The 24,982-nt window shown below is 41.1% G+C and overlaps 1 protein-coding gene and 2 long non-coding RNA genes across 11 annotated transcripts in view; 2 read left to right on the plus strand and 1 right to left on the minus strand.

Annotated features, from left to right (window-relative positions):
- Window positions 1-24,982, minus strand: part of FBXW4 (F-box and WD repeat domain containing 4) — an 87,649-nt gene that overhangs the window by 60,623 nt on the left and 2,044 nt on the right. For 6 of the 9 annotated variants that reach the window (XM_028853483.2, XM_077945346.1, XM_015147984.3 and 3 more), the window contains 3 exon segments: window positions 7,713-7,808; window positions 4,841-5,026; window positions 4,270-4,402 (listed from right to left, as the gene is read on the minus strand). In XM_028853483.2, the coding sequence (XP_028709316.2) occupies window positions 4,270-4,402; window positions 4,841-5,026; window positions 7,713-7,807 (414 nt within the window). In that variant the 5' untranslated portion in view covers window position 7,808. 9 annotated transcript variants of the gene reach the window in all.
- Window positions 8,951-23,068, plus strand: LOC144331285 (uncharacterized). The gene is made up of 2 exons (XR_013398323.1): window positions 8,951-9,540; window positions 21,768-23,068. It is a non-coding gene; the product is annotated as an uncharacterized LOC144331285 (long non-coding RNA).
- On the plus strand, window positions 11,052-15,105 carry LOC144331272 (uncharacterized). Its single transcript, XR_013398310.1, has 3 exons — window positions 11,052-11,473; window positions 11,786-12,058; window positions 13,230-15,105. It is a non-coding gene; the product is annotated as an uncharacterized LOC144331272 (long non-coding RNA).

The following is a 24,982-nucleotide window of genomic DNA, read 5'->3' on the forward strand; positions in this document are numbered from 1 at the left end:
AACTTTAAAGGAAACATTCCTTGAGTGTAAAGGGTAGGTGATGGAGTAGGGGTGATCCTGGCTTCTTAGGGTCACACGATAACTCTTCCCTATAAAAGGAGAAAGTGTTTCTTAGAGTTTGTGTGTATGATAGGTGTGGGGGATGGGATGATTGTGTGAGTTACTTTTCCCAACACAGTGAAAAGAAAATAAACGTAAGAAGAAGATCCTAAATGAGGAGGAGCAGAAAACAAAGGTAAACACCACAACTTTTCCTGAGTGCCATGATTCAGGCCTGCTCTTTGGACTCTATACCCCTTTGGCAATAACTAGATACATTTCCAATGTACTCTTTTAGGCAGCCCAGCTAAAAAGAGAGCTTTGCCTTTTCCCTGACACAAACTCCCTGGGAGGCAGATTCTTTCTTGGGGGTGAGGAAACACTAAAGATTCTGATTACAAAATCTATGGGGAAGGCCTAGGCCTGAATTCACTAATGTCCTCCATGGAAAGGGAAGGTGGATTCCTAGATTCTGCAAACCACAGAACAAGGTTCCTGGTCTCCAGGAGCGGCTCAGGAAGCATGCCACCAATTCTGAGCATGATCTTAAGAAAGTGGCCCTCCTGGCTTAGCCCAGCAACACATTATCCTCCAGAAACATGAGATTCCATCCTGGCACCTGAGGGACAGGAGTTGACAACAATACGCTGATCCTATCTTTGCCCTCCATGGCCAAATTCAAAACAGATCCAACCCTGGAAAAGATTCAGTGGGAGTGGTCTTTTTATTTTTATTTTTCGAGATTTTTTTTTTTTTTTTTTTTTTTTTTGAGTCTTACTCTGTCGCCCAGGCTGAAGTGCAGTGGCGCAATCTCGGCTCACTGTAAACTCCACCTCCTGGGTTCATGCCATTGTCCTGCCTCAGCATCCCGAGTAGCTGGGTCTACAGGCGCCTGCCACCAAGCCTAGCTAATTTTTTTGTATTTTCAGTAGAGACAGGGTTTTGCCATGTTAGCCAGGATGGTCTCAATCTCCTGACCTCGTGATCCACCTGCCTCAGCCTCCCAAAGTGCTGGGATTACAGGTGTGAGCCACCGCGCCCGGCGGAGAGTGGACATTTATACAGTTCTTTTAAAAAGCAGACTGGTGGCCAGGCGCGGTGGCTCAAGCCTGTAATCCCAGCACTTTGGGAGGCTGAGGCAGGTGGATCACGAGGTCAGGAGATCGAGACCATCCTGGCTAACACGGTGAAACCCCGTCTCTACTAAAAAATACAAAAAAAACTAGCCGGGCACGGTGGCGGGCGCCTGTAGTCCCAGCTACTCGGGAGGCTGAGGCAGGAGAATGGCGTAAACCCGGGAGGCGGAGCTTGCAGTGAGCTGAGATCCGGCCACTGCACTCCAGCCTGGGCGACAGAGCCAGACTCCGTCTCAAAAAAATAAAAAGCAGACTGGTGATATGCATCACGACTTTTAAAATGATCACAGCCTTTAACTCAGTAATTTTGTTGATGAAAATCTATCCTAAAGAAAATAATCCTAAAACAAAAGAAAAACCTAAATGGTAAAATATTCCCTGCAGCCTGCAATTGCAGAAAAAAGCATGCATAGGCTTTGGCATCTGACCAATCTGGATTTGAACCCTAGTTGCTACTTATTATCTTTGATCTTAGGAGTAACTTCTTAGCTTCCGTTTCCTCATCTGTCAAATGAGAAATGATGCCTATCTCAGGGTTATAGTGTGGAAAAGTGGAGATACGCATAAGGCATTTAGCACAGCAGCATAGTATTTGGTAGGTATCAGGCAAACAATAATGGTGGTTCTTATTACAATAAATCTTCCCTTCTAAGCCAGATATGATCTGATCTCTCTACCTTCTAAACTTTCTGGCTCTTTCCCTAGAGCTTTATACTCCACAGTCCTAGCCACTTCCAATCAGCTCCATGGCCAGGTATGCACATCTCTTCTCAACCTAAGGGTAAGAGGCTGTATCTTCCTTACTTCTGAAGAGCCCAGGTGCCTCTGTACCAAGCCTCATACATAGTAGGCACTCGTAAGAAAGAATAGAGAAATAAAGAAGGAAACGAAGGAATGGTTAGTACCAGCCCAGGCTCATTAAGAACATAAGCTATCATCTTTTCACATCTCAGGATGGGGCTGGCCCCACTAAAGTCCAGAGACGCAATCCAAGCTAAGCCACAGAAAACCTGAAACTGAGATTGTGGGAAGGGGAAGGAAGAGGGTTCTTTGGACAGTCCCTAGCTCAGATGTCTTGCAAAGAGATTGTTTTACTTCCCTTTACCCCATAAAATAAATCTCTTTCCTAAAATACAGTACATATTTGGGGAACTCCCCAAAAATAGATGGTTACAGGCAAATATCACTGTAAATTCTTATGAAGGTTCAGGTGTATTAGAAGCCTGGAGAAGCAGCTGTAGAATTTCAGATGCCACTGAAAAGAAATGACGTTTCAGTTATAAAAGACAAACTGAATATAACAGTAATGTAGAAATGGCTCAGGATAACAAAGGGCTGGATGCAAAGACAACAACAGAAAGGAGGGAAACCCAGCATCTGGAAAGCCAGGAAAGAAGAGTTGGCAGAGAGGTCACAGGGGAGCTGCAAACCAGCTGACCAGCTTTCAGGACCAGAGAAGAGAATTCTGTCACTGACCTAAAAGAAATCCTCAGAAGGATTAAGATGGACTGTGGTGACAATTTTAGAAGGAAGAATTTATTTTAGATCTTTTAAAAAATCTAAGATACTAAATAGGGCTAAACCAGTACTCAAACATGAAACTAACCCAATACCTCAAATAAACTTGCTATTATTCTTCAACGGTAAGCAATCCACACCCTTAGATTGCTATCTGTGGTTATAAAGCTTAGTTTTATACTGCTCTGAGTTTCAGACTACAGAGAATAGAAGAAAGAGGTGTCACTGAAAAGGAGGAACTTGGGGAAGCCTGAAGCCATGACAGGAAGATGGCTAGAATAAGACAGGAATACCTAGGTCACACATGCCACAAAAGGTTTCTATGCAAACTGACTTTTGAGCAGTATAACACGTTTAGGTCTGGATCTTTTCAGGGAATGGTACAAGGACAGTGACCAATCAGAAGCCTGAAGTAAGTAGAAAGTAGGGTAACAGGAAGCAAGTGACAGGAAATTCAGTTTCCATGTTGGTTCAAAAGATATGCTGGATTTTTCTCAAGCTTCCTGTGCTGGTGTGCATTCTCTCTGACAGAGTACAAAGTAAGGCAGAAAATAGTAAAGGGAGGAGAAACTTCCATAAAAAGAAGGGAACATATTTAGCCCTTCTTTTTACATAAAATAGCAATATTTCTATATGGAGGTGTAATCACCAGAGGGTACATGCAGTCAGAGAAGTTACTGAGTAAAGATTGCAATTTCCCTCTCCTGAGTTCTCTCCCTATGTGTTTTTGAGGCCCATTTGCTGACATACCAGCAAGCATTTTGTTCCTGTTAGCACTATGGAACCTAGATGCTAGGAAACACGTAACAAGACACTATTGGGCCTCCTGCATCACCAACTGAATTGTCAGCAAAGTTCCCACAGCAACCCTAAAGGACCAGGCCTGTGTAGGCCCTGGCTACAGCTGTTGGGCACATGCCTGGAGAAAGACTTCTCTGTCTCACAGGTGGGAGCCTATTTGACCCAGATGTGGATGAGTCCATGAAGTCAGGATCATGCTATTTATCAGCCTCACTTTCTTTTATGCTTTGCTTTGGTGGATATCTGTGGACCGGGCAATTTGGCAAAGATGCAACAAACAACACCCCTCTCTCATAGTCTCTACTGCTTACTGACCACATCACTCTCCAGAGAAACAGTGAAAACACATTTTAATTATCAGCCTGATTGCTTATAAACAAGGTGGTGAAAAATTAACCTCCCTAAACAGAGAGCAGGCAATAAGGAGGGAGATTTTAAAATAAAATATTAGGGTCAGAACTCAACCCACAAACTTGAGGAAACGCAACTCAGGGAGGAAAGGCTGCCAGGTCCTCTGTTTTTGAGTTCACGCCACATTGCAAGTGAGTGGCAACCTTCCCAGCCACTGTCCACTCCTTTCCCAGTCCAGTTGGCAGGGACAACACCTGGCATGGCAAGCTGCATGCCAGAGGCACATAAGTGAGTCCTTTATTGTGTCGTTTTCTCCCCCGCCCCCAGCCGATACTCTCAGCCAATCCTGGGACTCGGGGCTCTATCCACCCCACTCCCTATAGACAGGAGAGAGTAATAGTATGTAACGGGGAGACCACCTCACCTTGGCCGTCCTGTCCCTGGAGCCACTCACAATGATGCCTCCTTTGCAATCCACACAGTTCACCTCCTGTTCATGAGCCGAGTACTTGACAGTGAAGGTGCTGTGAATCTTATGAACGCCAATCTTCCCATCTCTAGGAGAGAAATAAGGAGCCGACCCCCAAGAACCAATTATTCTTTCGGTAGGAAGAGAACAACTCTCCAGAAACAGCCTAAGTCTCCAGTGACATCCAAATTTGCTAAGCAATAGGCAATTCAGCCCAGTATGGTGCTGACTTTCTAGATACCTTTACTTCTTCAGCACACCTGGGGCTGAACAGAGCTGAGAGACAAAATATATTTTCCCCTGGAGAATATCAAAACCAGCTTCACTTTTCATTAGAAGCTCTTCCTGTTTTCCTTCTCCAGCTAACCCTATTAACTCTTTTTAGTAAAATCTCTCTGCTTTAAATGGAAAACCCTCCGTCTCCCTCCTCATCCCTTTGGAGTTAAGACAGAAAAGTCAGAGACAGGCAGAATGTCCCCGAAAAATAAGATGGAAAAGGGTGGAAGGAGAAACCTGCAGCACTTACCCTCCTGCACTGATAATATGCGAGTTGGCCAGCACAAAGTGGCAAACGTCCTCATCATGCCCAGCAAAGACTCCTAGAGGCCGACGGTTCAAGCTGGCACCATCTGGACGGAACTGGTAGGCCAGGATGAAATTAGCCTGGGATATGTACAGAGAATCATCCTCTAGCTGCATCCAGGGCATCTGACTGAAACGATGGAAAATAAAATTTAAGTCATCAAGATACAGTATGAAAACTCAACTCCAATCTTTGAAGGGTCTGACCAATCCCTAACTTAGCAAGGATAACAAGGCTTATTATCTATACTTGATATCCTCCTTCAAAATTACCTACCCCTCAGCTATCCTCAGAAAACTAGAGTAATTGAACTTTGTGGTGATCTAATCTTCCTTGGACTTTCTAAAAGAGACTCAAAATTAAAAGACCAACTAAATACCACTTTTAATTGGAGAATATTTAATATTTCAATTACTGGCTACCTGGACTTCTCATGGGTAGGCAGAGCTTACAAAATTCAATGGTCAAGGGGTGAGAAGGGTCAAAAAGAAATCTTCAGCTGGGCACAGTGGCTCACACCTGTAATCCTAGCACTTTGGGAGGCCAAAGTGGATCACCTGAGGTCAGGTGGATCACCTGAGGTCAGGAGTTCGAGACCAGCCTGACCAACATGGTGAAACCCCATCTCTACTAAAAATACAAAATTAGCCGGGCATGGTGGTGCATGCCTGTAATCCCAGCTACTCCGGAGGCTGAGGCAGAAGAATCGCTTGAACCTGGGAGGCGGAGGTTGCAGTGAGCCGAGATCGCGCCTGGTGACGGAGGGAGACTCTGTCTCAAAAAAAAAAAAAAAAAAGAAAGAAAAGAAAAAAGAAAAGAAATCTTCTAGCCAGGTGAAATAACTTTCTTTCATTCAGCATCCTCATCGATTTGAAGTATAAGTGGGAAGTTTCAAGGTTCTAGGATTCCCATACATACCTCTTCCGCAATAGATCAGTTAAGGTATGATGGAGAAAAGAGAAGAATAAACCCTGGGAAGCCCCATTCCCTTATTCTGTTAGAGCTAAGGGGCCATTTTTAAGTGAAAGGAATGAAGCTATTTAGGAAAGGATGCTAATGTACTGATTAGATACCTAGATCCTCACAGGGATATCTACATTTCTGTATTAGAGGGTAAGTGTGGCAATGGAAAAACACAGCCCCAGAGCATTCTGCTACAGTTCAGGGGCTACAGAGAAAATCAGCTCTCACAGGCAACTGATAAGAGAAATCCACAAATAGTTAAAGATTCCCTCTGCAATCTTACAGGAGGAAGAAAGGCTAGAAGGCACAGACAAGTCCTGCGGCAGGGAATGAGCCTTAAGAAGAAAGAAGACTGTCAGATACTAGGCTCTCTGGTGGAAACTAAGTCCCTTTAACAAGGTGGACATCCCACCTGTCCTATTCTACATAGGGGTCCTGGAGTTACCAGGTCCCAAGAAAAGCACAGGGACAGCTGATTCATCCCCAAGAACAGCCACCATCTCCTATTGCCAAGCCTGTCTGAGCAAACTGGGCTGTGTTTCTTCCCCAGACTCAATACAAGCGTCATGGGAATGTGGAAAAGTTCTGCAAATTGACTTGACGGGCCATTAAATGCAGCTTAGACTTTGTAGTAACTGAGTTTCTGCTCATGAGGTTTTTACAAGTGTGTGCATATATTACATGGAACATGTGTAGAGTGTGTACAGATGCCTGCTTTCTCACTCATTATGCACATTCCTCTTGAATATCCCCTTGCGTGAGTGTGTGGCACACTCAAGTAGGCAGCAAACAGAGAGGGTGGGAATTTTTGTGTTTAGAGCCATCTGGTAAACAGCCATTTGCCTAGGACAAGAAACCAGGTTCATGCCAGGTGAACAGTGGAGAATCCCAGGGCAGCCTGGTAACTGTTCTGTGTGTTTATTTGCCAAACTGCTTGAAACTAGCCCCAAAGGCAATGTGGGAAGCAGAGGGTAAAGTCCTTCATCATAAAAATCCGTCTTTCTCTCCTGCAGTTTCTTTACCATCACCACAACCACTACCCAATACCACATTATTCACAGCATCTGATGCCAGTGAAACCAGTGGAAACTGGACACAAGCAAGCAAGAAAGGTTCATCAGATGAAGAGGCCTGCCTGTGTCTTCAGCACAAGTATAGGTCACTCCAGAATGTGGAATCATGATGTTCCTTATCCATTGCAACCAATCAACAAGGAGCAATTCTTTGGTAGGGAGTCAAATAATAACTATGAAATCATTTAGCATCAATGAAGCATAAAAATCGGTGGCATTAGCGGTGCCACAGGCATTTTCTAAATTTCCTTATACTTGTTCTAAGCTCTAACTCCTGTAACATATGTATCCAAACCTTTAGATCCTACCCTGCCTTTTAATAAAGTAGGGGAGAGGACTCAGGGAAGCCAAGAATGAAGAAGTAACTCCATAGAGTAGAAGATTTAAAGAAAAATATTTGTAAAATAAGATTAATTGAAACCTTGATTTCATTTATTTCCTTTGATGGCATAAGTTAACAGAGGTTACCTTTGAGTGGTGGAGTTACAGGTTAGTTTTATTTTCTTCTTTAGAACTTTCTTTTTCTTCAAATTTCTAAAATAAGCATTGATTTCTTTATAATCATAAAAAAAGTCATTTGTTAATGTACATTTCTTGTATTCCCTTCTTTAAATGTGAAAAAAGTTGTCCTTCTGATGCCCCCTTTGTGGTATTCAAAGGCTCACCAGTGCAACCCCACCCAAGATAGCCCCATTAGCCTCTATGTAGGACCAGATTTTTTACTTTCCATTATGCTTTTATGTCCCAAGTAGCTTTAAAAAAGTCAAGAGGCTACTTGCCTGCATCTCCACTTCAGCAGAATCGCCTCTCGGCAGCGCCCCAGTCTCCAGTTCTGAGACACCTTCACCCGTTCCTTCACTGGGACACTGGTCATCCTATGTCCAGACAGAACAAATAATCCAATCACTACAACTTATTGCCAACCACAGAAAATTCCATGGGCTTACTGAGTCAGGATTCAGGAGCATCCAGAATACAAGTAAAGAGATTAGGAGACCAGGAAGGAGTAACTGTTCTCTCTCCATACTTGACTAACTAAAAAAGCCAAGGAGAAAAGCCTGTCCTTTAAACTATTAAAAATGTCCACAGTGATGCCAAAGCAATCTAATGGAGAATGGATGACAATCCTGGAACCACTGGACGTCCAGATTGGGGGAAAAAAAAAAAAGAAATGAACCCTGACCCCTACCTCACACCATACAGGAAAAGTAATTCAAAACAGGTCATAAACTTAAAATCTAAAACTATAAAGCTGTCAGAAGAAAATACATGAAAACATCTCTTTGGCTACGAAGGTAGACATAGATTTCTTAGGACACAGAAAGCAATAACAGAAAATAAAAATCCAATAAATCAGACTTCATCAAATCCAAAACCTCTGTTCACCAAAATTAATACACAAGCCGTCATCTGGGAGAAAAGATTCACAGAATGCATATCTGACAGGAGTTTGTACCCTGATGAGGAAGTCCTCTCTGTATTTGTTCATATATTTTTGGAAGACCAATAAGAAACTCTCCTACATTGTTGGTGGGAAAGCAAAATGGTACAGCCATTTTGGGAAAAGGTCTGGAAGTTTATTATAAATCTAAACATATTATGTACTCTATGAACTAGCAATAACTTTAGAGAAACAAAAACACTTACACAAGAATGTTCATAGAAGTTTTAGTAATAGCCAAAAGTGGTAAACAGCCCAGGCATCCATCAACAGGAAAGTGGATAGACACACTAGGGTAGGTTCATATAATGGACTACTACTCAGCAAAAAAAGGAAAGAAGTACTGGTACACATTGTAATGTGGATGAATCACAGAAACATTCTGTTGAATGAAATAAATTTTACACAAAAGAGATCGTAGTGTATGATTTCATTTACATGAAGCTTGAGAAGAGAGACAACTAACCTATGGTGAAAAAAATCAGAACAATTATTACCACCAGGGTAGGGATGGAGACTGACTAGCAAAGAACATTTGGAAACTTTCTGAGGTAATATTCTATATTTAAGTCTTGAGGGGGTTTGGGTTATACAAGTGTATATGCATTTGTGAGAAATGGACCAAATGTGCAGGATGTGGTGGCTCACAAATGTAATCACAACACTTTGGGAGGCCAAGATGGGAGGATGACTTGAGCCCAGGAAATTTAGGTTACAGTGAGCAGTAGTTCCACCACTGCACTCCAGCCTAGGCAACAGAATAAGATTCCCTCTCTAAAAAAATAAAAGAGAAAAGAAATACATCAAATGATACACAAGATTTGTGCAGTTCACTGAAATATAAATTCACTGTATATATATTTTTCTTAAAAAAAAAACCCATAAACTAATATAATCTAGTCAATGATATGCATGCACATTGAAGCCGTTAGGGATAAATGTACTGATATCTGTAACTTATTTTGAAATGCATGATAAAGCAAATACAGCCAAATATTAATTGTAGAACCTAGGTGGTGCATATGAGAGTGTTCATGGTACAATTCATTCAACTTTTCTATGAGTTTTAAATTCTTCAAAACATTGGAGGGTGAGTGTCAACAGTACTTTCTGGGTGAGCTGAGTTAACAGCAATAAGACAGCACACAAGCAACACGAATGGCACCGTTTGGGGATGGATTAATAGGCAATAGGGAGAAGAGCTCTAAGCCCCTTAGAGAGTACACCTTTGAAGAGAATTTTGAAATCATGAGCAAGAATTTGAAAATTCCATTTTAGGCTCCCATATATCTCCTGTGTCTCCTTAGCTTGCCCCACTGCCCATACAAGGTACACTGCTTGGGACACAGAGTGATAACTGCCACGTCTGCCTGGAAATTTGCTGGCCAGGGAGAGATACACTCATTTCTTTTTTTTTTTTTTTTTTTGAGACGGAGTCTCACTCTGTAGCCCAGGCTGGAGTGCAGTGGCCAGATCTCAGCTCACTGCAAGCTCCGCCTCCCGGGTCTACGCCATTCTCCTGCCTCAGCCTCCGGAGTAGCTGGGACTACAGGCGCCCGCCACCTCGCCCGGCTAGTTTTTTTTGTATTTTTCAGTAGAGACGGGGTTTCACCGTGTTAGCCAGGATGGTCTCGATCTCCTGACCTCGTGATCCACCCGTCTCGGCCTCCCAAAGTGCTGGGATTACAGGCTTGAGCCACCGCGCCCGGCCTACACTCATTTCTTCCAGCCTCTACTTATACCTTCACATTTACCACATTTTACTAAAAGCCAGCAAGCAAGTCTGGCTTTCAAGATTCTAACGGACACAGCTTAGAAAGAATGGTTTTGGCAGGCAGAGAGAAGATACCTAATTCATTTTTAGCTAAATAATATTCTGCCTCCTGGTGTTATTTCATTTATTTATTTGTATAGAATAATTATTTTTGGTTAGTAAGGAATAAATGCACAGGATTTAAAAAAACACACAGATAGTATGAAAGGTTAACAATGCAAAAGTGAGTCTTTCTCGAAACCCCTAGCCAAGACTCTCCCTCTCTAGAGGCAACTATGTATTCACTGTAGACAAGTATATATGCATGTTGCCCAGGCTGGTCTCCAACACCTGGCCTCAAGCAATCCTCTTGCCTTGGCCTCCCAAAGTACTGGGATTATAGGCATGAGCCACCACACCTGGCCAACTGAATATTATTTTTAAATGATATAGAATGTTATAAATCTCTCTGGATCATTATTCCAATTACAATTTATTTAACCAACATTTAATGTGCTTACAATATGCCAGGCACTGTTTTCATTTGCCCAATGCCTTATGCATATCAATAAGTGCTGATAAAGAGCAATTATATTTCTTATATTTCTAGAAAGTATATTCCTAAGGAGTATATTCTTTTCACTTGGAAATAAGCAATAAGCAACTGACTTTGATTTTAAAAAAAGAAAGCAAGAAATGGCCCAAACTGATATGAATTTAATAGATAACAAACAGAAAATTGTAAACTAAGGAAATAAATCACTTTAATTAGTGCTATTAGGTTTGTATGGCACGTTGACTTTATTAGAAAGAAAGGAGAGAGGGAATAAGAATATGCATGGCTAGAAAGAACACTGGAAGGATAAAATAAAACACCCATAGTTAACTGTGGGTAGTCAACTTTGGGTGTTTTTATTTTCTCCTTTATGTTTTTACATATTTTCTAATTTTTCTTTTTCTTTTTTAAAAATTTTTTAATTTCAGTAGCTTTAGGGGTACAAGTGGTTTTGGTTACATGGATGAATTGTATAATGATGAAGTCTGGACTTTTAGTATACCAGTCACCTGGGTAGCGTATGTTTTGTACCCAGTAGGTAATTTTTCTATCACTCACCCCCCTCCCACCTTCCTCCCTTCTGAATCTGCAATGTGCATTACACCACTCTGTATGCCTGTGTGTACCCATGCCTTAGCTCCCACTTATAAGTGAGAACATGCAGTATTTGGTTTTCACTCCTGCATTACTTCATTTAGGATAATGGCCTCCAATTCCATCCAAGTTGCTGCAAAAGTCATTATGTCATTCCTTTTTATGGCTGAGTAATATTCAAATACTCATTAAAATAGTAATAATATTTTTTATTTTTATTTTTTTTTTTTTGAGACGGAGTCTCACGCTGTTGCCCAGGCTGGAGTGCAGTGGCGCGATCTCGGCTCACTGCAAGCTCCGCCTCCCGGGTTCCCGCCATTCTCCTGCCTCAGCCTCCTGAGTAGCTGGGACTACAGGCGCCCACAACCGCGCCCGGCTAATTTTTTGTATTTTTAGTAGAGACGGGGTTTCACTGTGGTCTCGATCTCCTGACCTTGTGATCTGCCCGCCTCGGCCTCCCAAAGTGCTGGGATTACAGGCTTGAGCCACCGCGCCCGGCCTAAAATAGTAATAATAAATGCTGTTGATAAAACTTGTTGAATATCAATAGAGAAAAAAACTGATTTAGATTGCCATCTCATATCACAATATAATAAATTCCAAAAATATGAGGGTGAATTTAAAAGTTTGACTAGGGCCGGGCGCGGTGGCTCAAGCCTGTAATCCCAGCACTTTGGGAGGCCGAGACGGGTGGATCACGAGGTCAGGAGATCGAGACCATCCTGGCTAGCACGGTGAAACCCCGTCTCTACTAAAAAATACAAAAAACTAGCCGGGCGAGGTGGCGGGCGCCTGTAGTCCCAGCTACTCGGGAGGCTGAGGCAGGAGAATGGCGTGAACCTGGGAGGCAGAGCTTGCAGTGAGCTGAGATCCGGCCACTGCACTCCAGCCTGGGCGACAGAGCGAGACTCCGTCTCAAAAAAAAAAAAAAAAATTTAACTAGAAAAAAACAAGATATATACATATTTCAATGACGAGCAGAGATAATTTCCCAATTGAAATGGGGATAAAAGAAATTATTCTATTGAAGCAACAGAAATGTATCAATTATAAAGTATTTGAGTTTAATGCTATTAAATTTGAAATGCTACATAAAGGGAAAAAAGATTAAAAGCAACAGAGTAGGGGAAAAATTTTAACTAACACTATAGACATAAGTTTTATCTCTAAAACTTTTAGGGAGCTGATAAAAATCTCTCAAGATAACACCCTGTCTCCAATACCCTATCATCCATGTCTGACAGAGGATAAGGACAGTCACAGTGTTCACATGGTAAAACACTGGAAGAAACATCCCCCAAGAATAGTTTACAGGTATGTACATTAAAACAATTTTTAAAGTACCACCTCACATCTATTAAGTAGAAAAAACTAACACTAGCTTTAATTTGATAGAAGAGTATGGATTTGGTTACATGTTGCTTACAGCACATTCAGCTGGTACAGTCTTTCAGAAAGGAATTCTGTTAAGACAAAAGTCATTAAATGACAGCTTATGATCCAGCATTTCTTCTTTGAGCACTATATCACGAAGAAATAATTCAAAAGAAAAAAATTTTACAAAGATATTTATAGCTGCAGCTATATATTAGAGCTAAAATCTGGAAACAGCCTGAAGGTCTGTCTGTGGGGGAGAATAGTATACTAATGCAATGGAATATACTGCCACTAGAAATTACAAATGTGAGGAATGAAAAACATTTTGGCAACAACTATACCAAGTAATGGTATTTTTAAAACAAAGTTAAATTTATAAAGGTAGAGGTGGGGAGACACTACATAAAATTATGTCTCCATAAATAACAGGTTGAGGCCAGGCGCCGTGGCTCACAACTGTAATCCCAGCACTCTGGGAGGCCAAGGAGGGTGGATCACCTGACATCAGGAGTTCGAGACCAGCCTGGCCAACATGGTAAAACCCTGTCTCTACTAAAAATACAAAAATTAGCCAGGTGTTGTGGTGGGCGTCTGTAATCCCAGCTACTTGGGAGGCTGAGGCAGGAGAATCACTTGAACCTGGGAGGCAGAGGTTGCAGTGAGCCGAGATGACACCATTTCACTCCAGCCTGGGTGACAGGAGCGAAACTCCGTCTCAAAAAATAATAATAATAATAATAATAATAACAGGTCTAAAGGTGTTAATAGATGGTGCTTTATTAAGTGATCAATTGTTGAAAATATATCACATAATTGTTGACGGTTATGTCTTCCTATTTACCTTTAACTAAAGAGCAGATTGAATAAAATTGAAAAAGCACAGAAGGCAGGCTCAGGAAACTGGGATCTATATCCCAATTCTACCACTTACTAATTATACAACCCAGGTAACTAACTTCTCTAATTATCCATTTCTTCACCTATAAAATGAGGATAATATTTCACACAATTGTTTTCAAAAATGACACCTAAAACGAAGTACAGCATATGTCATAAATCACTACAAAAAAAGTTAATTATCTTTACATAAGTATAAGTAGTAGATAATATCCATTAATGGTGTCGGCACTAATGTGACTCTAATAATCATTCGTTTTTCTTCTAACTAGTTTAGTTATAACTATTAGAAATTGTTCCTCCAGTCTGGGCGACAAAGCGAGACTCTGTCTCAACAAAAAAAAAAAAAAAAGAAATTGTTCCTCCAATGTCAAACTTTCTTATCTTTCAGGCTGAACAATTAGGACTTGGCTATACACATGTTAAGGCTAAAATCTTTTACTGAATTATTCTATTGGGTGAATGTAGTCCCTGGTTTAAAATCACTATAGAGCCACCTACACTACCAGACTACTACTGAGGACAGTAAAAGATACTTAACAGGATGGGCCAAAGGAACTGAAATCTAACCAAAAAAAAAATAGACTTCCTGTCTACTCTTATCTGCAAATCCCTCCCAGATATAAAGGAAGAAACTGTTTACAGTTATGTCTCTTCTCTTGAATTAGGTCTAAAATTAATGAGTGGTGATGAAACTAAAAAGGGAATATTCTGGATCATAGCAGGAAGACAACAAAAGCAAAAGAATGAATATATTTCCTGAATTGGAATAAGGACAGCACTTCTCTCATCTCCCTGGTCACTTAACTGCCATGTGACACTTTGCTAGGGGTCAAAACACTCCCCTGAGGGTTTGATCATAGCACCAAGAAACTTTCAAAGTTGAACTTTAGAAGCTGCTACCAAACAGCAGGTGCAGGCATCCTCTCCCAAGATGAATATCATAATCAAAATACTTGGCTGTAGTCCTTCAAATTTAGACTTTGAAAAAAAAAAATTCAATTTGGCTTTGACTTGAAAAAGTTCTACTTTGTTAAAAACAATTTAACAGCTCAGCTTTTTCATATCTTTTGTCTAACCATCTTGAATGGTTACAGTTTCCCTAGCTGTTGGCCAAATCATATCTGTATCTTTATTGGTTTCAGCACCTGAAAAATCCAAAGAAATTTTAAAAATATCTCCTTTCTCTGAAAACAGGTATCCCTCCATCCCTATGGGAATGTGTCACTGCCAGTCAAAGGGGGTCAGTAGAACAAGGCAGCAGAAGAAAACTACCTGAGAAGACAGAAGTAGGTGCCCCTTGGAATTCACCAGGGACCCTTGCTCCCATCCTTGAAGCGGCCTCTGGCCAGCCATTTCTCCATATGGTTACTAATGTAAAGTGAGGGTGCTCCTCTCAAAAAAATGATTAGTGCCCTGTAAAGAAATCTCTCCATGGATGTTAACACACAGAGGACCTGGCCCCGTGGGCCTAGCTGAACTGCCATTTTCCCAGCCCTCCTTCTCTTGCCTCAGGCTCATTTTTCCACTAGGCCCCCTCCCTCTCAGCTTTCCGGCACTTAGTAACCATTAGAGTTTGCATTCCTGGGCATATGACCTATTTTAAACAAAAACAATACAACATGCACCCACAGTAAGCTATCTGGCCCCTTAAAATCTTGGCAAGTGAGTCCAGAGGGACAGAAATTAATCTAGGCAGTTATCTAGAATGACCTTTCATTTCCCCTCTCCTTGTTCACACCCCAAAACCAAAAGCAAATAAATAAACCTAGTCTGAAGAAAAATGGCTGGGGGGAAGGAAGGGGAAGTGTAGGTATATCGAAGAGGTCTCAAACTACATATCTCTGAGATCAGAAAACTCCTGGAACACAGACCAATTTCCTTCTCTGTCCCATCTCGCAGCTTGATTCCCCTGGAAGCTACCAATGCTGACCAACTGCATGGATGGCATGATTTCCATAAGCATAACATCCTGCTGATTTGGACAGAAACTTAGGAAAGTGTCTCCAAGTGTAGAACAAGGCCATATCAAGGGGCACTGGGCCAAGGGTTACATACAATGCTTGGGGTTTGGAATTTTATTTTAATTATTTTTTTGAGACAGGGTCTCACTGTGTCATCCAGACTGTAGTGCAGTAGTGCAATCTGCGCTCACTGCAACCTCTACCTCCCAGACTCAAGTGATTCTCCTGCCTCAGCCTCCCAAGTAGTTGGGATTACGGGCACATGCCATGACTACCCAGCTAATTTTTGTATGTTTAATAGAGATGGGGTTACACCATGTTGGTCAGGCTGGTCTTGAACTTCAGACCTAAAATGATCCACCTGCCTCGGCCTCCCAAAGTGTTGGGATTACAGGCATGAGCTACAGCGCCAGGCCTTGGGGCTTGGAATTTTAAATTAACACTATATCTTGATTTCTCTTATCTTCTTTCTCTCCAGATTTTTCCCCAGATTGCCTGTTCTCACCAGTTCTTCTATCAATGCTAAGAATTTGGCTTTAGTGTGAAGTACTTAAGCAGTCAAAGAACCTTCTAACTTTTCATTTATACTTGCATTAGCCTGAATCTTCCAATAGCTTCAGTAGCAGAGGTTTATAATTAAGGTTCAAAAAAATTAATCAAAAATCTTTATATCATGTTAAATTGCTTATCCTTTTGGCTAAGGAACAGAGAATAGCCCCAAAATTCAGAGTGAAGGGAGACTGTAGGAAACATGCCAGCATGAGGACAAGACCATGCACAAAGAGGGCATGGAGCTGACTGAACTGACCCACAGCTCCCTTGAAAGACCCCCAACTGTCAACCCACTTTACCCATTCAACTCACTTTTCATGCTTCACACTATGCAACTGGACTCCCACCAAGCCAATCCCTTCCACGTTCATTCATACACCCACACTTTCACCTATATTGCCAGCCCCAGCCTACCTTTGCCCCTGACTGCTACTTCTGGGGACTAGTCAAATTCATCCATTCTTTAAAATCTAGATAAAGCCTCTACTTCTGTGACTCTTCCAAACATGACATCTGAACTGTTAGAGGGAACCTACCATACACCTAGGCATTGCTAGCTTTTCACAGCTATACATCATCTTTTTTGTCTAATTTAGTCATAAATTCCACAGGATCAAGTCTTAAACCACTTTGTGCTTCTAAAAGTGGCTCTCAACCATCACTGGGCAGACAAGTGATATAGCAGTAACCCTGAATAAGTGCACCACCAAATTTTAAACAATATATAGAATTTATTTTTGTTCAACTAACAATCCACACTTTTACAGGGATTTCTATCAGACATTAAGCCAAAATATTGCCCATGATACAATTTGCTGAAAATAAAATAAAGATTGCATGTTCAGAGGAACATATATGAACTTTACCTCAAAGGATATAAGAGAACAAGGTCAGGGCTGCAAACAATACTGTTCAAACAGTAACACACCAGAGGGTGAACAAGTAAATAGTATAAATAATCATGAACAGGTTTTTCAATTTTCTGAAACTTGCTTTTAAAAAAAAAAATGACATTCACCTTTTATCCTTTAATGTACTATCAAAAATTCTAACATCATACAAAACTATGTCTTTAACACAAAAAGGGAGAACCATGGTCCTAGCATAATAGGTATTTTGATAGACATTGCTAAGGCCGGGCGCGGTGGCTCAAGCCTGTAATCCCAGCACTTTGGGAGGCCAAGGCGGGCGGATCACAAGGTCAGGAGATCGAGACCACAGTGAAACCCCGTCTCTACTAAAAATACAAAAAATTAGCCGGGCGCGGTGGCGGGCGCCTGTAGTCCTAGCTACTCAGGAGGCTGAGGCAGGAGAATGGCGTGAACCCAGGAGGCGGAGCTTGCAGTGAGCCGAGATCGCGCCACTGCACTCCAGCCTGGGCAACAGCGTGAGACTCCGTCTCAAAAAAAAAAAAAAAAAAAAAAAGACATTGCTTAGGAACTGCTCAAGCAAGAGTTTCCAAAAACATCGTTCTCCATTTGACAAGTCACACTTTGAACAATACCTGTAGCTCCAAAGGCCCTTCCTTAAAATGTATAACATACCACATCTTCAAGAATTCAACCAAAGCCTCCAAATTCTTATTCTAGAGAGGCTCAAGGGAAGAAATCTGAGCAGATAAAGTATCTTAACATGGCACCCACATGTCAAAGATGTCTAAACAGTTTCAGAAGCACTAAGCATAACCCTGGTCTTTTATGTGCATGAGCTTAAGATTCAGAACTTGGCTGTGTTCACATCCTTTTCCTCCTGGCTTTGGTTAGGCTCTGTATTTGCACGGCACTTGACCAGTATGTGTGTTCTGCAAGATGTTAAAGAGATATTTAGCAGTGAAAAAGAGAATTTTATGGTCAAAACATTTTGCACAATGCTGGCTGAAACAAAAATTAAACAGGTCCCTCTATCACAGGACTTGCCAGTGCCTTTAATCCCCAATGGACATTGTGATCCCTAAGAAAGGGAATGTGGCGCATAGCATTTTCCCCCACTCATTTGATTACAGAATTAGTTTTTCAGGAATCCCACAATACAACTTTTGGAAAGACTGATCTGGTACTTTCTAAAAATGAACAATGGCAAGAAAGATGTCAATTTTGGGGGGGCAGGGAGCGGTGAACAGGCCTTCCTCTAAGTGAGTCATGAATTAGGCACTAGCAGACTAAGAGGTAAACTTTGTTCTCATACCTTCAAAATGACTTTTCCCTAGACTCCTCATCTGATATGTGAGAAATAATTATACTGCTCTGCTTCCCAGGGTTGTTTTTTATTGTTTTTAATCATGAAACTGTGTTCTATATTAATCATCAAAACAGGTTCTCAACCCAAGTGACCAGACTTCAAAATCCCTGGTGCCCTTCCAGCCTGAATGAAGGGATGAGGAGAATATGAACCAGGCGTCACCCAGAAAGTTTTTACATCTCCAGCTTCTAGGCCATTATGATAAAGTCAAACTGCATCCAAGATAAGGGATGAAGCTCTCCCTTAGCAACTCACTTCTGGAGGGGACAAACACACATACCACCCATATCTGAACCTTGATTCAACTTTTTGACGTAGACTTTCTAAAGGAAAACTCAAAGAAACATGGGAGGTCAAAGCTGGAACTACAGGGAAAAAAGGAAAAGAAGTACTCAAAGACTATTTCCCTTTCTTTAAGGAGAATGAACTCATTACAGGGTTAGTGAGCAGGGGAAATATCATTCCTTTCAGTGAAACAGCTTTCCAGGAAAAGTATCTCAACATATTTACTATAAAACAATTTAATTTCCCTGTCCCATCACCTGCCACCCCATCCTCATCCCCCCTACAAAACCCACAGATTGTGGATTTCCTCTCATTCTTGGCAGAGTTACCAGAAGAAATACAATACCCCCTTCGGACTGCTCCCAACAGCTGCTGGAAAAAGACGGGGGAGCTGGGGGTATCCCTCCAAAGCTGCCTCTAAAAATGACCATTCCCCCTTCCGACTCATACAGCCAGTGAGCATAAGACTTCTATTTCTCTGCTTTCTTAAAGCAAGGGGAGACCACAAAAGCAACAGCATACCCTAATCCAAAATACTTGCTTCCGGCCCATCTGTTCTCCTCAATATGACTCTAAACTGAAGCTTCTGTACAGTAACCACCACTCTATTTCTCCCCTAACATGTAACTATTAAAACAATCCTCTAATACCTCACGAAACCAGTATTTCTTATTTGTTTGTTTAATCTACCAATCTCCAAGTTAGGGTTCCTATCAAACTCCTATTCACTGTAATTTCCCATCTCTGCCCACCTGTCCCAATACCACACACTTCATACAAATAAGAATCCCCCTATAGTCAAGAGACTTGAACAACAAAAGTCTAGGAACAAATTCATCAATGGCTACCCTACACCTCAGCCCTTGCCCAATATCATCACACACTAAATCCTCTTCAATTCTGTCTAAAAACGCCCCATCACCAGGCAATAGAGAGACATCCAATTATCCTTCAGCCTCTCAGCTGAGACCACCAACAAAGAAGTTCATGAATGTCAACTGGGGGCACAGGCAATATCTCTCTTTGCCAAGGAGAAACTAGAGAGAACCTCCAGCATCATTCCCCAAAGGTGACAGCTAGGGTTGAGTGAAGACCGTGAAAACTGTACAAGAGCTGGGGGAGAAAATATAATGTAAGGAATGATTTGGAATCAGGGGCAGGAGAAGGCGGAGGGATGAACTGGCTGACCCCAAATGTCTTTTCCATCTCTAACTCCTATGATTCTTTGACCTCCAATTTTGTGCTGTGGACAAGGAATGGAAAGTCAACAGACATGGTGATGTTTTGAAAGAGCCTGGCAGTCTGCTCTTGTCATTTAGTGGCCTTTGCATGTATTTTTTAAGGTGTCTCCAAGCCCTGTCTTCATTTCACAGTTGTCACCTTTCTCAGCAATTTGAGCTCATGTCAAATACCAAAAAAGAAGACGAGGAAGAAAGAATGTGTTGGCAATTAATTGTGGGCTAAAGAGGGGCAGCAGGCACAGGGGCCCATTGGGTGGGCCCAGACTTCCAGGGAGGGCAATGCGGACAGTCTGGATAAAATGAAGAACTGACTCAAAACTGAGACAAGGCAGCCAAACCTCTAACAGGAGGTAAATTCTTTCTCCAGATAGTCTCCTACTCATTTTTAGAGAAAGCTCAAGTATTTACATGATTCAGGGTACATAAACATATTCTTAATTACCATAACCATCTTGATTCAATTGATTACAACTGGAGTTCCATCTGAGCAAGACTGCTGAATAGGAAGGACTTTCCTCAAGAGTAAACCAAATCTTAGGATTCTCAACCTTGACTCATGGTTGACATACCTGAGGTAAATTCTGAAGCATAGCAAAAGTCAGTTTCTGCAGATCAAAGTGGGGAGTCTGCCAATTTTCACTGAAAATTCAAAACCCAATTTTCTCCTCTTTTTTTCAAATAGTTGATCTCATCTTAATTTTCAAATATTTTTGGAGCCTGGTCTCAAGAAGAATCTGCCTAAATTTCTCACTGTTCCATGGTGACATGTCAGGACCAGAAACTAATCCAGTGCCAGGGTCAATCCAGAGCTAAGGTTAAGTTGTCACACACAAGTAATTCTTTTCTAAGTCACACATTCAAAAATAATTTTTTAAAAAACCTGTATACTGACTCAGTGACCTCACTGTCAGTTGGGGATTTCAGCAGCTCAAGCACAATCTTTACCTTAGATGAAGGTTCCAGGTGCAAAAAAAAAAAAAAAAAAAAAAAGTATGGAGTACTGAAATATTTTCAGAGCTCTCATTACAGTATGAACTTCTACTACAGATTGCTCATCTCACAGACTGTAAAGACATTGGGTTTCTCCATGTTTCTGCCTTGAAAGCTAGAAAATTCAGCCCCTACCATTCAAGTTTTACAAGACTGGAAAGGATATAAACAGCTTCTGTATTCTCATGGTCTTAGAGAAGGCTTCTTCCATTCTTCCAGTTCGCATTTGGAGGTAGTGACTGCACTAGACCATGTCCTGCTTCCACAGGTGTACTGTTTTATTTTGAACCTGTAAACTAAACTCTATTTTATTAACTCATAGAAACTATTAGAAATAAGGCCTTTCCAAACGCTAAAGACAATAAATACATCCATATACGAAATCATTCCATGAGTCAGAGAACAAATAAGTGACTCTCCTCCCTGGGAAAGGCAGAAAACTGGAGAAAGCCTAAGCTACTTTGAGTTGTTAATTGTTTTCTGAAAATCACAGTTTAGGCCTTAAATGTAACCAGTTAGCAATACCTTCTCCATTCAGAGTAGGAAACTAGTTAGGAAACTATATGCTTTCTGGGCCAAGAAAATGCTCTTAGGCACAATCATTTCAAAACAAATAAACACACTCTGCTTATCTGTGTCTATCTCACCACTCTGGACGTTAATCATCACTGAAATAGATACCCCAGGCCCCCAGCCTCAAAGAGCTCCAAGGCTACAGGACCCCTCCACAGGAATGAATGTACATGCCAGGACAAACACCTCAGGAGCCTCACTCCCTAAACACCTATTGTTAATTCCAGGCAAATCTATCATAGGCAAATGCAAGACAGCACCCAGATACTGCTCAAAGGCTATTTAAAATAAAATCCCTGTTTGACAATATGTAGCACTTCATTCGGGAGGAAGAGGATCAAGTAAGCTTTCTTTAACATAAGACTGGCAACAGAATCTTTTAAAAATAGCTTTACATGCACAGATATACTTTTTCTTTCCATTATTTGCATTTGTTAATTTTCAGTATCAGAATTTGCAGATAGCACTCCTGTTCTTCCCCTGTCATACTGTCTACTTCTTGCATTCAGCCTACATTATCAACTGACAGCTGAATTCCACTGTCTTGTTCTTGTAAACGAACTAGGTTAGTTTGTCCTGTTACTCTTTAGGGAAAATTTGAAAGACTGCTATATGAAACATTTCTTTGATTTTTATTGTTATATTCAGGATATTTCTATTCCAACAGGCTTCATAAAATCTCCACACAAAACTGATTTTAAATCAGACAACTGACGCCAACTATCTTTGTGTCCCTTTAAAAAGAAAAAAAAAGCTTAGTACCTTTTAGTGTTCACTGTTTGGGCAAAAGGGAAGCAAATTATTTGTTTGTGGTTTTAAAGTGGCCAGAATGCCTTCAAGCACAAGTATAAGACCATTAGCAAATCACAAGGAACCAAAGCAGTTCATCTTACTCAACAAAGCTATGATCAGTTAGGAACAGCCAAACTGAATGGGACTTGCCCTGGGCCGGAAGGTCAGTAAACCTTAGCAGTTTGTGTTTCTGAGAATCAAGAGGCTCTTCATCCCCAAGTGCAGGCCCTAAGTCCACAGGTTCTGCTGTCATGTTTCCAAAAACATTCAGGACAGGTGAGAGAAACCAAGCAGAGTGTGTGTGTGTGTGTGTGTGTGTGTGTGTGTGTGTGTGTGTGTGTGTGTGTGTGTGTGTGTGTTTTCCCCTTTGTCTTTAGGCAGCACCTCTAAGTCAAACCATCCCCACTTTTGCTATATACAGACTACCTAGAGGAGAACCCAAACAATTAAAAAGTTCCATTTTACAATTTATTGAGTGCTTACTATGTGCTTAATGCTGTACTAGCCAGCATTCTACATTTAAGCCTCATTTTATCAGGCAAGGTTATTCCCATTCTTTATAGGTAATAAAACCTAGGGCCAGTGAGGTTATGTGGCTTCTGATCAAATCCAGTTTTGTGTAATGCTGACAAAAACTCATCTCACTTATCTAGTCTGCAGTTAATTAGCCCAAAGCATGAACAACAGCCCTGCCACTATCCAAGCAGCCATACTCTTGCTGTACTTTGGGCCCGGCTTTGCTGACTCCCTAAGTGGACTGGGGTGCATGCCTTCTTCCTTCAGGGATGACAACCACCTCTCTCTGTGGCTTATTAAGTCTCTGCAGCTGTCCAGAAACGGACCACACTGGTAAACATTCTCTCCACCTGCTGTAACACGCGTAACTTCTTCCCTCAACCCAGAAAACCCGAGCAGTGACCCTGCTCTTTATCAAGTGCTATGGTAAAACAACTTCCCTAGAAGGCCAGGGCACCTTACCCTAGGACACAGGCGAGAAATCAAAACACACATGTCTAATAAATAATAAAGCCATATCATTTGGCAATCTCAAAGCATTTTACACCATAAATTCACTTTCATTTTTGTTATTACTGCTACAGAATGTAGATTCATTCCCAGTATCTCTCTTTTAGAGCATTTGAAAATAAACACCAATTCTTTCATTCATTCACTCAATCTCTATATGAAGAGAGAGAAAGCCAAACTTTGCCTTGGCTGGCTTGGGTTCCAGTTGTTTTAGACTTCCCTTATAGGTCAACTGATAATATTCTTTGAAATAGTTATTCTCATAAGAAAGGAAGAGAATAAAAAACTATTTCTGCAGGTGACAAGACCGCATGCCCAAGAAGTCCCAAGGAATCATTATCATGAACAAAATCATCCTAGAATAAAAAGAATAAAAAACCATCAAATTCAAAATTTACAAAAGTAATCTTCTACATTCAGTAATACCCAGCCAGAAAACATACCAAAGAGAGTATATTTGCAATAAAAACGAAATGCATAACATATTCAGAAATACACAGAAGTGCAACAACAGATATGTGAGAACTTTATCATGAAAACCACAAAAGTCCTTGAAAAAGTACAGAATTTTTTTTTGACAGCGAGTTGAACAGAAGTGTAGAGGTGACACACACACATAAATCCAACAGGATAATCTTACCCTGACAGATTACTAGACTCCATCAAAAAGTAACAATATTTAAAATAGTATGGAAATCGAAAACTGTATCAGTGACACACAATGAAGAGTTCAGATACAGATCCAATATACACACACATATGTATGTGTATATACATGTGTATATTATATCATATATATATAAAAACTTATTATATGGCAAAATAAGCTTTCCAAAACAAAGGAAAAGAGAATTACTTAACAAAGTTGTAGTGATAACTAAGGTAGCCGTTGAGGCTACCTAACAAGAATAGTAAATTGAATTCACCTCTTGCACCAAAAGTGATATTGATGAAAGTGTTAACTATTAAAAAATCAAATTAGGCCAGGCGCGGTGGCTCACCCCTGTAATCCCAGCACTTTGGGAGGCCAAGGCAGGCAGATAACCTGAGGTCCGGAGTTCGAGACCAGCCTGACCAAAATGGAGAAACCCTATCTCTACTAAAAATACAAAATTAGCTGGGTGTGGTGGTGCATGCCTGTAATCCCAGCTATGCAGGAGGCTGCGGCAGGAGAATCGCTTGAACCCAGGAGGCGGTTGTGGTGAGCCGAGATCACACCACTGCACTCCAGCCTGGGTAACAAGAGTGAAACTCCATCTCAAAAAAAAAAAAAAAAAATCAAATTTGTAAGAAAACCAGTGGGAAACAGATTTATCAGGTCTGTGGAGGAATTATATATTTCTCAGCTTTGGAGAAAGAAAGAGAAAAAAAAAATCACAAAAGACTGGCAGAGCCTAATAAAGTGTAAAACAGTAAAGTAAAATGAATTGACCGGGAAAAATATCTGGATCAAAGATGACAGACTAGATTCTAACATCTAAGACCCACAAAGATTCCAAATTTATAGGAAAAACACGAAGACCCCGGTAATAAATGAGCAAAGAGTGGGAACAGACAGTCTCGCAGGTGAAACAAACACATGGGAATATATTTATCCTGGCCAGTGGCAAAAGAGATGCAAAATAACACAACTTTGGTACCTTAAATGACCACTAAAGTAGCGAAGATTTTCTAAATTCTCACATAAAATTTGTTCACTCTGTGCTGTTTCCACTATAAAGTGGTACAGCACCTCTGCAAACCATAACCTTTGCTATAATGCCACCTTGA

Source organism: Macaca mulatta, chromosome 9, assembly GCF_049350105.2.
Source record: "Macaca mulatta isolate MMU2019108-1 chromosome 9, T2T-MMU8v2.0, whole genome shotgun sequence".
NCBI lineage: Eukaryota > Metazoa > Chordata > Mammalia > Primates > Cercopithecidae > Macaca > Macaca mulatta.